The sequence below is a fragment of the Struthio camelus genome, chromosome 14 (genome assembly GCF_040807025.1).
Source record: "Struthio camelus isolate bStrCam1 chromosome 14, bStrCam1.hap1, whole genome shotgun sequence".
NCBI classification, from domain to species: Eukaryota; Metazoa; Chordata; class Aves; order Struthioniformes; family Struthionidae; genus Struthio; species Struthio camelus.
The window spans coordinates 3,431,107-3,448,902 of NC_090955.1; the positions used below are offsets into that span (position 1 = coordinate 3,431,107).

General features: G+C 43.1%; 1 protein-coding gene across 4 annotated transcripts in view; it reads right to left on the reverse strand.

Annotated features, from left to right (window-relative positions):
* Positions 1-17,796, reverse strand: part of LOC104153249 (contactin-4) — a 382,470-nt gene that overhangs the window by 181,612 nt on the left and 183,062 nt on the right. For all 4 annotated transcript variants that reach the window (XM_068907166.1, XM_068907164.1, XM_009689042.2 and 1 more), the window contains one exon: positions 4,898-5,037. In XM_068907166.1, the coding sequence (XP_068763267.1) occupies positions 4,898-4,952 (55 nt within the window). In that variant the 5' untranslated portion in view covers positions 4,953-5,037. The remainder of the gene's footprint in view (positions 1-4,897; positions 5,038-17,796) is intronic.

Genomic DNA, 17,796 nt, shown 5'->3' on the forward strand with positions numbered 1-17,796 from the left:
TAAAGTCTGACATATGCACACAGTCACCTATGTGAAATTACTGCTTTTAGTTAATCTTGCAGCAAGCTTTCTTGCGTGTACACTTACTTAATAAAGGCAGCGCCAGTTCTTTTCACAGACTGCGTGAATATCGATTACAGTGAATTTTGTGTAACAGGAAACACTTGAATATATATTGTTTTTTCCCCAGGAAATAAATAGGCATGCTTTAAATATTGTGGTCGGACTCACTACTGAGGTACTTGGTTGTGCTTATATCGTCACATGGCAGAAGGAGAAAGAACGCCTGGAGAAATATTTACAAGCATATTTTCATATTAAAAAGTGTTCAAAAAACACATTTATATTATGTGCCACAGAAACGTTTCCCCTTTTTCCCCGACTTCTATTCTCGTGTGCATAGTTCTAGATTAGATAATGTTTTTTTCCCAACAGATAGAAGGTGAAATAATGCTCTTAATTTTCCCTTAACGAAAAAACACGATGGAATTTAATGCTCTCACGAGATTTGCAGGGTTAAGAGGGAGTGTTGCTGGGATATCATGGCACCAATAACATGCTTCCCTGTATTGAGAGCCAGCAAAAAGCCTATGTAATGAATACTACTCGGTTTGGATGACTTGAATGACGTATCAGCTTTGCACAGGTAGTCTTCCCCAGAGGCAATGCACCTTATGATTTCAGATGTGAGAGGAAATTTGATATTATTGATTAGGTTTTTTCAGAAGAGCCCTTATTCAGCCATCCTAATAAGACAATATCTAATTCTGGATACCTTGCTAATTGTGAAAATTTAGCTTTTTGTATTACATACAGTGTATATACGTTCAGAAAATTTTACAGTAACTTATAAGGAACCACTCTGAGGAGTCAATGCAGACACTCCTAAATTTTCAGGATCAGCATCAATGTTGCACTGTAATATTGCCAGCGACCATTTGATCTCTTACAAAACAAAGGCTTACATAACTAATAGGTTTCTCGAGGAAGGCAAGTTATTAGACAGCAAGAACAGCATTTCTTTACTCATTTAAATGAGTAAAACAGACTATTTAAAACTAGCTTTGGTATTTTGGCTTGTGCTTTCTGAAGTTACTTAAACCATCCCTTTAGAAATGTTAAATAGATACAGCTGTAATAGCACTTTCCCTTCGACAAAAGAAACTTGTTGAAACAAAAGCATTATGATAGAACAGCAGGACAAATTCACTTATATAAGCTATGATGTGCCTATGTGATGTTTGCTAAGAACAAAGGAGGACCAGAATTTCTGGCTAGTGGGTTGGTTCAGATCAGAGATCTTTCTTATAAATGGTAAGAGCAACCACAGGCCAGAAACCCCAGTGCGGAAAAATATTTTTTTCACAAAAAGAGTGAAAAATTCTTTTGCATGCTTGTCCTGCACGTTAAAAGCACATGGCTTAGCCGGCGTGGCTCATTCTCTGCAATACCTTTGGTCCCCCAGCGCTGTGCCCAGACGCATGCAAAGGCATTTCAGCCTGTAGCTAGCTGTATCAGGCTTTCCAAGAGAGAGCACTCACTAACAAAATCGCTACTTGGAGCGCTGCGTTATTTTTCATGGACTATTCTACCTCTTGTCTTACTCTCCAAATTTAAAATTACCATCATCACAACTGCTGTTGAAGGAATTTGACAGCCCTAACAAATCAGAGTTATTCGGCACCAAAACACTACAGGAATAATTTGCAGTACTGCTTCCCAAACCTGAAACCTGAAGAAAAGGCTCTTGAAAATATAATGAGAATCCCTAAATTGATATATATCAACTATCAAGCCCAAAGAAAGCACCATTAGTTTTTATCAATACGACCTCAGAACAAGCAACTAGAAAGGTAGTCTGAAAAACAGGATCCCAGGTTTGAAGACAGACTGAAAGTGGGTGTTAGGGTTAAAAAGACCTTTAGCAATGCTGCTCCCTTTTTGAGGGTGACTAGATAGCTCCAGAAATTACTGGTGGATTTTCCCCTCTAGGTAGCTGATTTAAGTATGTCCTAGGACTGATCTAGCTTTCTACCTCACTGTTTTATCCTGCAGTGAGTAACTGTAGTATCTGAACACCCAGTACATAAAATCAATAGCAATATCCCCAGTGACGGTGAGCAGTCTCTGGCACGTCTTTCTCTCCACGGCAGTGCCTGGTAGCTGGTACCTTTAGGAGACATTTGGACACAATAACTGCTTCGGATTTGACAGCTGTTTAATGGCTTGAATGATACGAGTTTGGAAGTTTTCATGTAATTTCCAGTAAAACAGATGTTCCTTTAGAAAACACAAAACAACTCCCATGTAATGCCGGAACGGGCGCTGCTACCCGATGCTCCCCAGCAGCCTTGGCCAGGCGCGCCCTTCCGTCTCCCCGCAGAGTTCGGACAAAACCTTACCCTGACACCAGCCGCGCTGCTCCTCTAGTGCAGGTGCAAGGACAACGGGGCTAGCCTGAACTGTCCGCCTCACAGCTATTACAAGAACTAAACACATTCAGTTTTCAGGTTTTAGTTTATTTTCACCGGTAACTCAACACTTACATACAGAAAAACAGAAGGGCTGAGGATCAGGCCACAGAGCTTCTGTTTTGCAGCCTGTTTTGTTTTTGCACGTAGCTGCTAAATAAACCCTCTAAAATCAGGTACTTTACCTTATGGCCACCTCTCCACGCCTGGCAGAGCCCAGGTACGCGGAACAAGACGTTGCAAGAGGTACTCTACATTTTTCTCCTTAATTTTGGAAGCCTGCCTAAACGAGAGATCACAAACGCCCGACGGCCAGCTCTGAAGGCGGTCGGGCGCCCAGAACGCCGCAGCGCCACGGCCAACGCTAGCGCAGCTCCGGGAAGCCTCCGGGCCGCGTCGGCTGCCCGCGCCCTGGCTCTGGCCTAGCCCCTGCCCATCCAGCAAACTACTCCCACCTCTGCCGCCTCACAGCTCGGCGCTTACAGCTGCAGCTTTAAATAAGGTGGAAAGCAGAAGTCAGCCCAAACAACTACAGGACTACTTCTCCAACAAAATGAAACAATTTTCTCACCGCTCACCTAATAAAAAGCCTGCACAAAACTTCTGACACTCCTCTCCCCGTTACTGTATTGAACCTACCTCAGCCAGAAAGGAAAAACTGAGCCCGTGTCCTGGAGATAATTCAGCACATTGTAGACACAAGAAAAAATGCTGTTACAGAAGAGCGTGGGGAGAAAATAGAGTTGTAAAAAATTAAGCCAAAGCCCCAAACATGCTCTCCAGAAACGTTTTTCTGCTGACTTTTGACTTTTTGGAATAGATGTTTTAAGCACAGAAGTTGCAGGAAAAATATTTTGCATAGTCTTGTTTTTTCACAAGTCTGTTTATTTGCTTAAAATAAAGGACCATATTTTATGCATTCCCACAGCGTAACTTTTATAGGGTTAGAATTTCTGCAACACGTGTGGCACCGCATTGCAGAACCTGTTTGCATCCTATTTTCTGCCAGTTCAGGAACTGTCATAGCACATTTAAATGACTTGGAACCAAAATTTAAAAATAGGTACCGCTAAGCACCAGAATAAAAGTGGCTTTGTGTTCAGTAGAGCTAAGCAGAAGAAAGTAAACACTGTTCTCTGCAGTTTGCTATCACCTAAAATGCTGGAAAAATACCCTGACAATACACACATATAAAAGGCAGGAATAGATAAGTTATTAAAGAAAAGAGTAAAAAAAAAAAAAAATCTGAGTGCCAACCAGCATATAAATTAGAGCAATCGAGATGAACACCAAGATGACATAAACTTTAATTAAAACGCTAACTGCCCCCATTCAGAACAAAGCACACATGAAGGAAACACCTTACAACGAGAAGATAACCAACGGTGGCTTAACAGCAAAGAGAGATCCAAAATACTTTTCAGATAGTGCTGGTGCTATCCTGACTGCCGGGACACACTGCCTGCTGCGTAAAGCAGGGTAGGGCTTTTTGACTAGGACCACTGAGGCACAAAGAGGTGCCTTGAACCAGGTTCTCTCAGCTCGCAAACCAGCAGCTGACCAAGCAATTTGAAGAGTACGAGAAAGTCAGCACCTCTTACCAAGGCTTTTTTGACCCTTTTCAAATCCAAAATGTCTTCGAGAACTGTTTCAGTTTCAGGAAAAGGCATATTCTACGGAAATATCATTTTGCCGAGAATCACAGGATCGCTGAACAGCTGAGGTGGGCAGGCACCTCTGGAGATTGTCTGGTCCAACCCCCTGCTCAAGCAGAGGGCACCTGGAGCAGGCTGCCCAGGACCGTGTCCAGACGGGTTCTGAACATCTCCAAGGACAGAAATGCCACAACCCCTCTGGGCAACCTGCTCCAGTGTTTGACCACCCTCACAGTAAAAAAAGCTTTTTCTTGTGTTCAAACAGAACTTGTTGTCTCTTGCCCTATCACCAAGCACCACCAAGAGGAGTTTGGCTCCGTCCTCTTTATGGTAATTCTACAGTTACAGAAGATGGTTATAATACTGAAATACGTTACTCTAATTATTTGTTAAACGAAGCAAGGTCTTAGCTGTACTGCTCCTCACAATATCCTTTTAATCGGATTTAAAGCTATATTCTATGTAAGTTTAATTGAGCATTGAAACGCTTATCACAGAACACGGGGAAAACAACTTTCGTCAACAGCAACTTTGAATTAAAAATGCATAACGCAGATCTTTGAAACATCAAGCTTTTGCTGTAGAGATACTAATCAATATTAAAAGAACTCATTATCAGTTTGGTCTATTCAGCAATCTTTGTTAATGCTGCTTGTGGAGCACAGACTTATTTTGCTGTTTTAGCACTGGCATATAAAATGTGGCGCACTTCCGCATTTGTGTGAAATACAGTGGCATTTTTAAATCAAAAGTTTTAAACCGGCGCTTTACCTGCAAGGCACGCCATCAACGACTGCAGCACGAGCAGTTCCCATAGCAGCCTCATCTTCAGCTTCCGAGGGCAAGGGGGACTCGAGGCCAATAACTAGAGAACAGAACAGGGCTGCTTCAAGTTTTATGCAACCTCTAATCTGTAAAAGACAAAAGAGAGATTACCATGGGATTTAGGATTGCAGCTGCTTCTATTTGTTGACAATTTGTCCTTCTTTCCAGCACACTCACATCGGAAGAGCAACTAAGAAAGTTTTTAAAGTAGTTAAATTAAAATCGTTTGGAGAGGAAGAAACACTAGAGATTACGGATCTGAAGAAGACAGCCAAAAAAAAAAAAAAAGATTGTTAGTGGAGATGTCAAGAAACTCGCAGAGGAAACCAAATTAGCAGGAGTAATAGCCTAAGTACTCAGGGTAGGAGATCAGTATGAGAGGCCACCCTGCATCTGCCACCATCGTGTTTTGGCGTTTCTTCTTTCTCAAGTCTCTCATCAGCAGGTTAACTCATTGCCTCTCTGGGGCAATCCGGAGTATAATCAGGTAACTCTGTAAACCGCAGTTAAGAAGAGAGTTATAGGAATTACTCTGAGCTCTCTAGGAATTTCAGCTGGCGGAGGAGGGATGCTGTCTCTAGGAAGCGTCCTCCCTCTGCTGAGGGAACGGGGATGCTTTCCCCCTTCCCCTCGCTGATCCCGCTAGCTCGGGGCTAAGGGCTGTACTGGGGCTCCCGCTTTTGGCGAGGCGGCGTGCCACGGCCACCTGCGAGCCGCGCCACGCTGCCCCGCCAAGGCTTGGCGGCCGGCTCTGACAGAAGCAGCCGGCTGAGCCCGGCCCTTCTCTGCCCCCAGCGCTTTGCGAGGCGCCGCGGCTAACGCAGCAAAACGCTCCCATTCTTCCACAGCTTTAGCACAGCTCTGTTCTGACTTGTAAACAGTTAAAACTCTGAAGCCGGCAGTTTGAAGGCTCTGCTTGTACCTGCACTCACATCCCCCTGCCCCCCCCCCCACACACACATTTAAAAGGGAGAGAAATGCCCCCTTTTACGAAAGGGAACCTTTTCCAGAGCAGGCATTTAAATATTAAAAAATAAATAAATCTAGTCAGACACACATTCTTATAATTTATTCATATCACTGAGGGCTGGAAGTTAAGGGGCCTTCATGCTTGCAAGACAAACCGCATGACTAATAGCATGTGAAGGGGCATCATTAGAGGGCTCTGCTTGCTTTTGTGAGGTAAAATTGATAAGATTCGTCTAATAAAGTCAGGTTCAGTGTACTGGGAGGACCAAGAATCTGTATCTTCTGATCTGAAGATGCACTTTCAGAGGGGGTAGAGATTAATTGAATATACTAATCCCTTCTCGCACACTGATTAGGCTAGCTAGGAGTACGCAGGAAGGACGAATCAATGAAAAATAATAACTTCTTATGTGAATGATTAGAGTATTAATTATTAATTTTTTTTACAAAATGTCATCATAGGCCTCTACATCGATCCACAAAGTTAAGCAGCTATACTCTCCTTCCGCGTTTATAGCGAACTCAAGAAACGTATCCATTTCCCCCATATGGGCTCTTTTTCCCCTCTGTGCACCAAATTCTCTTTCGGTTACAACTGCACCCGTACAGGAGATTCCTGCTGAAGGCAAGCGGCTCTGGGTTTTACTTTAGCTTAAGGGAGACTGGAGATAAATCTACTGTTCATTAGCAGCTGCTGAAATTCCTCCGTGCTCTTGTTTTCCCAGGCAGTATCCCCATCCATAAGACCCCTGTGTCACCGGTGAGACTTCTCTTCAGCACGCTGCCACGCAATGCTGTAGCAGTCTCCTCCTCATGCGGCGCAATAAGCTACGCGGCACCTAAACAGAACAACCACTTACTGCGTTTGATACCTAGTTATAAAACACAGGAGGTATCGCACTTTCCAACTTACCCTACTGCCATGAACCTAAAGTGCGCGCAGACCAGCCTGCAGGCTGCCAGGCAGGCAGAAAGGCTGACTACATCACTTCCGTTATATGGATTAACGGCAACTGCACTAAGCTTCGCAGATGTCTGGAAGCACTTCCAATGGTAAGAAAGCATCGTATCTGCTTTTCAGCTAAACAGCTAGGAATAGGGAAACCAGAACCTGCCCAAAGTCATTGAAACATCTCCATTTATTCCACAGGTTTTGAAGACCCAGCTGACAGGAAGATGAGGAACAAGTTTTCACAAAGCAGCATGGAAACGGCAGTCCCATCTCAGGTTTACATCGTATCTCTTGACCATACTATTGTATTAAGTATTTTTTTTCCTTAATTTTTCCAAAGACGTGAGAAAATTCTCAGGTTCTAGTTCACAATTCCTTACTCTTCCGAACCGCAATTTTTACCTCCCCTTTTACCACAGCGTCCTCTGACTCACCAGTTCTTTGGCAAAATACTGGGATATTCTTTGAGGTTTTTGCAAATAGATTTTTATTTTTTCCTGCTCAGGAAATGGGAGTGTAGCTGTCATGCTTCTGAGAATGCATTTTAAAATCTAATACAAAATATCTGAAAATTATTTAGGTAAACTGGCTTGTAGTTTATAAGAAGGGTATGAAAGATGGCAGGCTCCTCCTTTCCTCCCAAGATTTTGACGCTATCACTGGGTCTTACTTTTACCTCTAAGTAAAAGTTACAGTAAAACTCCACACAATTATTAAGTCCAATTAAAAAGGTGAAAGTCTTCCCTATCTGTTGGTTATGCACCACATACTTCCCAGAAGCAGCAGCCAGAGGGTCACAGAGCTGCTTCACAGAAAAACGTCCACATGGCTGAACGGGAACGCTCACTCCTGGTATCCATGAACTGCCCCAAGTGGCACTTAGTCTCCTTTTGGTGTTTCCACCAACGTTAAGGGAAATTCCATGCACTCATAGCCAAAGTATATGCTACCGTTAGAATTACTTTGCAGTATACTCCTGGAAGAGGCTCTGGGTTAGAATTTTCTTAGTATCTGGAAAAGTACCACTTCTTGTTGCTTGCAGAATTGCTGCTGCTGAAAGCAATTACTCCCCGGGCGAAGAGGGCAGCGTTAGCAGCGCTCTCCTCCGGGCGCTACCACGCAGCCTCCCCAGAAGCTGCGCTGCAGACGCCTACCTGGAGCTCGGCCTGAGCCTTGCGCTGCACAGCCCCGCACCGACCCAAGCTCTGACTTTTACTCATACATCTCATAACACAGGCTAGCAGGCTAGGGAAAGCTTCTCAAAAAGAAAGGATGCCTGTCTCATCATAAAAAATAGCGAAAAGTAAATTAGACGATCACCATCAAAAATATTTTCTTAAGGTTAAAACATGGCGGTATTCAAGATGCTGCTGCATTTTCATTTCTCATCATAGTTCCCTATTTCACATGTGAATGACTCCAATCTCGAAAATGTTCCCTTGTAAACATAGCTGCTATTCATATCAGCGGCCTGTTGTTCACAGCTGTGTACAAACTGTTGAAACACGTTGCCTTTTTATGGCAACAACTTTAGGAAAGGCAACATTTGTGTGCAGGCAAAGGATACATAATTGAAAAGATCCTTCCCATTTCTAAATGTTTTCTGACTATAAAATCCCAGGGGGGTTTGTACCGCTTCTGAAGGAGAATATAAGAGGCTGAAAACCTGCAAAATTTAGTATTTTATTTCCAGAAGGCATATCTATGTAGTAGCTTCAGTACTACACAAGTTATTTTTTAAATATGAAAATGAGACAGCAGTGCATCAGACTGGAAGTGCATCCCATTAAAAAAAAAAGATCTAACATCAACACATATGTGCAGATGTCTTTTTAACTTTACTTTTGGCAGTGCATCCACAGCAAATTCTTTTGAAAGGCACCTTTGTAATTGGATTTTGACAAAGAAAGTTGACTCCAAGAGCTCTGACTGTAATTGAGTTGGGGTGGGGGGGGAGAAGCATACAGTTGTAGGAATATTTGTGGTTGATTTTCCTATTTTCCTGAGGTTGTAAGCATGGTGTTTTGTCAGTAAATCCATCTGATTTTTAAAGCTTAGCACCTCGGGGGGGGGGGGGGGGGAATAAATTAAATAACTTAGGCTATGGTACACGGATGCATTCAAAACATGAAAACAACCCTGGCAGATGAACAACCTTTCTCTCCCTCTGCAGTAGCCTTTGTTTCTGCTACATGAACTCCCCATTTTGCGAATATTCTGAAGGAAAATTTGCAAAAATGTCTAAGACCCCTATCTATTGCAGCAGCAGCAAGGAGGCTGCCTTAGCAATCATCTCACGTTTTTCTTGTGCCCACTGGTGTGCTACACAGTGCCAATTCTGCTAAACTCCAAAATAAATCACTGTTAATGAAGCATGTTGCACATACAGACAGCAACAGGCATCCTTTAATCACCTAAACAAAAGAAGAGCTAAAGGTAAGCACAAACACTCCAAACATTAATACGTGAGCTGCCAGACTCAAAGCAGCAAGTACCCTCCGACTTCTCCAGCTCTCGGCCAAGGGCAAGAACGAGCATTTGCAGCGAACTCACTGCTTTCCTGAGCGCCAGCGCCCTTGCTGGGTGTCGAAACCTTAACCCCAAACCCAGACAGCTACTGATCTTTGGTTCGCTTCAGCCCTCTCCAAACCTCATCACCATGAGCGCGCAAAACACTGGCACCTGGAAGAGCACCGGGGTACGGGAGACCTGGGACATAAGCATAGACATCAGTGCCATAAGCCTCGTTCCCACCGTCACAGACCTGTGCTGGCCTTGGAAAGCCAGCAGCTACTGCCGTTGGGATCCCCTCTGATACACACTATTTTGCAAGAAGGATAAAAGACTTTTGTACCATGCTACTTTCTACCTGTTCCTTAAACAGAGCCTTATACTGATTTTTACTGCAGTTTTTATTGGTACGTGAGGATTACGCCTAGGCCATGAACACCCATCTGCCTGTGGCTGTTGCGAGCAGAATCCAGGAGCCCTCGTTCGCAACTGCTTTTCTTGCAGCCAGATGGCAATTCCTCCCTTAGCAAGCGGCGCAGTCGCTCTCCTAGGTGCTTTTTGTCTTAAATGCACCTTAACAACACGGATCTTTTCGCGATTCATTTTTTGCCAACTTCTTCTTACATTTGTCACAAATGGAAAACAAATATTAATTTAACATACATGCTTGTGTTTCTTCTTAATGTTGCTTTTTGTAAGGGACTGTTCACGTATTATTGAGTACCAACCCCGAGCTCCTCAATAAACTAGTCACCACCATTATGTAGAGGGAAAAAAAAACAGATAAAAATGATGATACTGTTTTCATTCATGTGCTACAATCAGTAACATGAACACTATCTTTGGATAGCAATTTAATTAAAAATATTGATGTATGTTCTGGTGGTGAACAAAATCAAATTCATCTTGTCTACGTGCAATAACTAGAAGACAAGCCATAGAAGATTTTCGGAGATTCAAAAAACCTGTCCTCCTAAGGTAAAGATGCCTTCTTCTAACATGCACACGCAACAATAGCTATTTCCATTAACAACGTGCTGGGCCAGGTTGCTAGGTGCTTCGTAAGCCTTATGAAAATAACTAAAAAGTCTGAAAAGCTGTATCAAAACACTATTTTCCATTTCCTTCTCCCCAAACACACACTTTCCAAAACGTCTTCAGACTTCACAAACTCAATCGTGTGGGATTATGATGCTTTTTTGAGACAATACTGGAACCATTATTCCTTTAAAATACCCCAAACACCTCAGAGTCCCACAATTTTCATTTTAACACTTACAGGGCACGTTCACAGAAATTTTAAAATGCAAATTTAGTTGCAAGATCTTTAATTTTAGATTGAAGAATTTTAATTTTAAAACAGTTCAAATCCTTAACTTCAGCTTCTGATTTTTGACCTCTCTACGCCATATTCAATGGAAAATGCAATTTTTTCAAAAGTACCAGGAAGCAATGGCCTGGAAGTCAGTTTAGTTAAGAGTCTCCAAGTACTCTAAAGAATGAGATGATCTCTCAAGCAAAGATACCTTCTCTAAGGCAGGTGGTTTACTGGTAACACAGGTTATGTCGTCCTCTTTTTGGATATATCTACCACACTTTCCTCAAATGCAGTAAAATGTTTTGACATTTTCTTAGTGGAAAAAAAGGTCTGATACGGAACGATGAATATGAAAATTTCATCTTGGAGAAAGTAATTAACATCAAAATTCACTTCCCCTTTTCAGTAACTGGCATGCTGAATTACCTGGTTATTTTTAAAAACAGATAAATGTATGTGTTCCCTGCATGCACTCCATTTATGATTTGAACTCCTCCCCACAGACATATTCACAGCACAGAAGATTTATCTGTTTTATCACTTTGGCAATTTTCAGTTTAGACTTCACCAGAGGGCTATTCAACAGCTTTCCTAAAGAGCAGATATATCTGCCTCCAAAGTCACAGATGTAGAGTAATTATCCAAAGTTCACTTCCACAGTGGCAGGATGACTCAAGGAAGGGGCTCAAGAAAGTCTGTCTTTTCTCTCACAGTTTTCAATGTTTTTATTAATGGTAACGCTGGAACAGAGGGTACACTTATTAAATCTGCAGGTGACCCTACGAGTCTGCAAGTCTGTCTGAGGGCGAATATAATTCAGAATCATCGTGACAAGTTGGACACAAAAGCAGCCTGAAGCAGACGGCTGCAGCGGAGCGAAGGAGCAGCGCTAGGCACTGCGGTACACGGCACGCGGCACTGAACGGCATCGACGCAAGACGTGGAGCAACCGGCTCGGCCCTCGTGCTGCGCTGACCCCCAGGCGGCTCCACGCATCGGCGATGCCACGGGACTCTGAAAACAGCAAAAATCCTGCTCGGGGTGTACAGAACTCATTTATTTGTAGCTGCCTGTTAGGCAAGTGAAGTAACCCCTTTGCTCTTCCCACACTGGCGAGGTCTCGCGTGCGCGGCTATCTGCAAGTCTTGGTACTGCATGGCAAGGAAGCTCTGCCCAAATGGAAGCAGCCAAAGTACTAAAGGCTGATAAAACACATCCTACAAATAAAGACCCATATGGCACGGAGTTGTTTAGCCTAAAGAATAAGGAAGAGAAAAACGCTAACAATATTAAAACACGTAAAAGGTAGCAGGAAATAGAAGGAAATAGTTTGTTCTCCATGTCCCAAATGGATGAGGCAAGAATCAATACGCAAGAGAGATTGAGGTTAATGTTAGAAACAGGTTTCCCTAAATCTAAAGGCCAGCTCCAGCACGGGAACGGGCTGTCTGAATAGGCTGCAGAATATTCACTGTCCACGCCCTTTAGCAATACATATGATAAACTTGCATTCAGAATGACTAGAAGTTGCAGAAAGACAAAGTATGCATTTTGTTTTGAGGAACACCAATATCTGGGAAGGAAGGGGAGAATCCCAGGTCTCGGGAGGCCTCAACCTTGATCCTGCTTCTTGCAGTGCACCTCCTGGCCACAGCGAGGGTGTGAACGTGAGATCGCCCCCTGCCCGAGTCCACCTTGAGCCTCTGAGCACTGAAAACCCCTCCGACTGATGCGCTGAACGGCAGCACAGAGCTGGGCTCGCTTAAGTGAAGGCTAAGGAAAGTTTGGCTTGAGTAAGAGAGCCTGGGGCAAAGGAGATGAGGTTTCTTTTGCTGAGAGAGATAAGTGAGATTTTTCCTAAATTAAACTGTTTTATCTGCAAAAGGGGTTACACTGTTATTCCAGGAGAGCAGCACGAGGGGAATTAATTCCTAACAAGCTCATGGCAATGAAAACTGCCTCCAGCGACTAGGGGAAGCGGGAGGGTCACCCTGCACTGCAGTCCACCTGGAGGCAGGGAGAACACCCGTCTCGGGACTTCGTTTCCCGAAGCAGCGGAGGAGCTGGACAGCTCTGTGAGCGCGGCAGCGTGACGGGCTGGAGTCACGCCGTCCACGGTAAATTAATGAAAATCAGCAACTTCTGACAGGCTCTGAAGTGCCCAAGCTGCAGGTTTTGAGCCTGCCTCTCAGAAATAACTAGTAGCCTGTGCAGTCACGAGAGCATTGCTGTGGTACATTCAAGTACCACCTTGTGCGCAGGAAACCTGATTTCCTGGCAGCTTCGGTTCCAGGCCATACGCGGGCACCCTCTTTCAGCAAGACATTAGCTTTCTAACTCCTTTTTAAACTCTTAATGCTCTACTGAAACCAGGCCTGTGTGTCAGGAAATGGCCTTGACTCACTTTAGCAAATGCAATCGGTGACCCACAAAAGCTAACGGTCAAAAATAGAAGCTGCCTGAAAGACGTGCTCCAAAAAGTCCAAGTTTCCCCAGTACACACCGCTAAATCTTTTCAATACCTTGAACATCGTTTTCTTCTGCTGTGACAGCTGTTGTTCATAAGTCCTGAGATAAGTACTGGCCTTCCAGAAGTAATCCTTTTGCATAATGCAAAAGAAAAGGGAATTCAAAAAAGATGGCAAGGGACATGAAGGGTACCGGGAGAGTGCCAGCGGCAGCTCTCCCTGAGCTCTCCTCACCCTCACAGCATGTTTTTCAGCTCTTGATATAGCTCAAGTTTCTTAGCTGAAATTATCCACTCCAGAGTTGCACTTATATGATGCATAATTCACATATTATGAAATATATATGGGCATATTGTGCCTGATGAAACAAATGGCACATATGCAACATATTTATGAGACTTGCTTATGAAGAATGGGAACGGAAAGCTTCAAAAAGTTATCTAAAAATAAGACTGAAAAAAGCAATGTCCGTTTTTACATTTTGTTTCCTCCTTTGGGCATTTACTCACACTCACTAGATAAAGATTTCATTTCGCTGTTATCAGTGGAGCTATAGCACCTCAATGGATCCAAGTTCCCAACTCGCTCCAGTCATTTGTATTTGTCAGGCTTTGGGATCTCTGGTGCACGCTGCATAGGAACTTTCGGATCTTTATTACACATCTGCCAAAGCTCAACCATAATTTCAGGAAGACAAAAAGGTCCACAATTACCACTAAGGAGCTGGTGCTTTACACTGTCTCCTTCTGTTTACTACAGAGCAAAGCCATGCTGAACAGGCTTTCGTGCTTCCCACCCATCGGCATCCCAGGCGAGGAGAAGAGCCTCTCCTGGCACCTCCGTGTTTCCTGGCCCTTGGCACGGCAGCTCGCAGCCCTGGCGAGGAACAGCCAGTGCTTCCTACCGATCTTATCTGGCATCTAAGGGCACCTATGTCTACAGGCAGGTAGTAAAATTCCTTGTTGCTAATATAATAAAAAATACAGAAATAGTTGTCCTTGATGCCATCCCTTTTTACCTTCTCGGATTATAAACTCTCAGTGTATCTACTTCTATCTTTATGCAGAACCTAACATAATAGCTTAAACTAGAAACTGTGAATTATACTAGAATACGCAGACAATAACCATCATGTAACATTTTACCATATTGCAGTATTCCCTATGAACCTCTACCACTAAGAAAAACAACTTTATGGGAGCAACAACATATCTCTAACGCTGGCTATTCCCAGCTGTACAACACTTCCCCCCTCACCTTCTAAACCAGCAAATCAGCCACTGGGGGAAAAAACCAAGTGCACCTAAAGCCTTTTAATTACCAGCCACTAACTACCAGGTTGCACTGCTACAACTCTTACTCTTTGTCCCTTGCCCCTGTAAAGCCTTAATAATTGCCCTGCAAAACCTTAATAACCTGCAACCATAAATCATCTCAAGGCAAGGAGATTTAGGTGACTAAAGGCGAGCCTAAATTAAGGCTCCTGGTGTTAATTAAGGGATGTATTTTGTTGTTCTACCTTTTCCATGGACATGGATATACTGACAAAACTCGCCTGAGGCAGCACCTATCGGATAACATCCTGCTTTTCTTATTGCGGACAAAGAGCAACTTTCCTACTGACAGTCATAATAGAAGGACTACAAACTCGAGAAGCGCTTTACTCAAACCAGAAGTAATGCTACCATAATAAAAATCAGCAAGCAGTGAAACTTCGCAGCCCAGTTTTCTCTCTAAATTGGAACTTTTTCTCTTAAAAAAACCCCACTTTTCCTACTAAAAACAAACAAATTGTCTAAAACAATTACGCCTTAAAACCCACTAATTTAAAAACAATTCTCAACTTCACACACAGTAGGATTTTCAGGTTAATGTTCTGCAGATTTAAAGTAAATGGCTATTCTATATATCCAAGGAACAAGCAATAAACTCTGCGTAAGATGCTGGCTTAGAGATAGCACAGCTTTGCTTTCGTAACTCGGGGGAGCAAAAGATACTTCACTCTGTATTTGGTAAGTCAAGCTCAACACTTCCAGCCGTTATCATTGATCTGCCATCAATGGAAACGGTACACAAAGGCCTTCACGGATTCGGGGTGTTTTTGCCGCAAACGCGGTGGCAGCGCCCGCGACAGCCTGGCTGCCCGGCAGCTCCAAGGACGCTCCGACGCCGGCACAGCCGGGCTGCTTCCCAAACAGCTCTTCCGTCGCAGAGTACGGACACACGGGCAAGCCCCAGGTCTAGCGCCACCGGCCAAGGCGGGCTGGTAACCGCCAGCTGACTTACCGTCATAAAACTGCTAAAGCAGCAGGTTAAGTTCCTCCTGCCTCAGTGGCAAGTTTGACAGAAGTTTGCAGCTCAGAAACAAGGCTCAAGGGACCGACCGACAGTGAAAAGTTGCTTTTATCTCGAGGTCACTGCTTCAAGACAATGAACCAAGATAGTTTCACTATCTGCGCAAAGATAGAGAAGCAATGCACAAAATGATATCCAAGCATATCATTCACTTCTGAACGGGTCCATGCCCAAAATACACTTTACCAGAGTGCGTAATCTTGTCCAGAGGACAGAAAACAATGCACGCACATTAAAGATATTTGTGAGATGCCTCTAAAATCAGTGTCTTCATGACATTTTACTTTTGACTTCTGGGGCTTATCAAGAACTTTACAGCAGACCTTTCCCCACAGAAGGCCCGCGAGGGGCACCGGGCACCCCGCGCACAGGCGCGCGCTCGGCACGTCGCTGTGCCTGGCGTGCTCCCGCCAGCGCTGCAAATCCCACCCTTCCGGGGAGCAGAAAACGCCACTTTGAAAGGAAAAATGAAGTGCAACTTGGAAAAGTTGCTAGGAGGTGAGTCTCGCTGTACTCTGCGTATCCCTGTGAACACAGGCTGTCAAAACAACAATTCCCACATCACCCATTACCAGTAAAAGATTTCAAACCTGGATAATTGAGCTGCTTGGACCTAAAAATATTTTAAACTGCTTTGTAAAATTCAAAAATGTGCTAGGGAAGGAAAAAAAAAAACATTTTGATAACCTTGTCTGATTATTTAGTATTTTGTTTTCCCATCAAAGTTTATTTTAAAAGGCTGCCTTGAATTTGAGTGTTTTAAGAGAACACTACTGCTTTCACCCTATGACTTTTTCAAACATAAGGTTAGGAGCTTAGCACTTTATTTCCGCTGTGATGCCATTAAAGTTCTACTCCTTTTGGACTAAAATACATCCTCTCTTATTTTTCAAACTAATGGCATCCAGTGAGCCATAGATATTTTTTCTTACTGACAAAAATAGGCTTCCTACAGCAACTGGAAGCAGAAGCATACCGGGCGGGCCTGTTTCTCAGCATTTGCCGGCGTACCGAGGCCTACATTCTAGCTCTAATACAACCTTTTAGAAAATCAGTGTTTCAAATTTAGGGCTGAATAAACAGTGACAAAAAGATTAATGTGTTTGAATTTATTTAAAAAAAAAAATCCTTATTCTTCTGTAATTGTATCCTGTAACGACTTCAGTGGACAACCTTAGCTGTCCTGCAAATCAGTTACCTGTCAGGCAGCATGGCCAAACGTTTTCAGAAGGAGTATTGCCCGCTGACCACCCTTCGGTCCTTCCCCCCTTGCTACAAGTTTGAATTTGAGACCCACATAGTCTGGAAAGCGCCATATGCCCAAAGAGTTTTGCAAATGATCACAACGAGTTATACATCAAATATTCAAAATCAACAACTAAGATGACATAAACTAAGAAAGCCTCAGACAAGAAGTGTGGCTAATTATTGTCTGTAGGAGAAGAATTTGCTCAAACACAATGACTGAAAAGGGTAGAAGACAAATGTAAAATGTTAGAAACTGTTGGCAGGCAGAGCCCCTTCCTCCCCCCGGGAATCCCAGCGGCACTTTTGCTGACATTAGGTCAGCTGCCTGGCTGTGTTTTTCTACCTTATTCAATATTATGGCACGTTGTATCCTTCTGGCAATATTTACAACATAACTCATCCAAACGGTACAGAGCAAATCAGTACAATAGGTTTTTCATACCGTGAAATGATTTTGCCAACCTCAGATTATAACTATTTGTGCCTCAATTTTCGCAATGCTCAACGTACTTGCTAGAATCCCAATTTCCATCCGGAGGCAGCAGTTTTGTTTCACGCTACACATGGTTAGCGGCCAAAATTGCAGCCGGCTGAATCCTTTCCCTGCCCCCCCACTGTTAGTCTAAGATACTGAATTCTAAAAAAAACTCTCAGTTCTTAAACTAAGGGAAATTAGTCTGCAGAAAACATTTCTCATAGCTTTTAGTTAATCATGTTGTTTTTGTACAAAATACTAAAAATACATTTTAACCCTGGGCTGAGAAAACTGTAATAAAGTTCTAAAAAAATCTACCAGACCTTAGTTTAAGTGAACCTCATTTTTCTCACCATTTTTCTGTTTTTGTTCTTATGTAAAAGCTATATTTATTTTTAAAAGGTCTCTTTAGTGAATGGCTAGTGTTTAGCATTATCTATATAATTTTATTCATGCTGCAACAGGACATAAACCAAGAACACATAAAATCTATTTTTTGTTAGCTGATGGCAAAAACTCAAATCAAATAATTAACTTAAACCTTTGGAC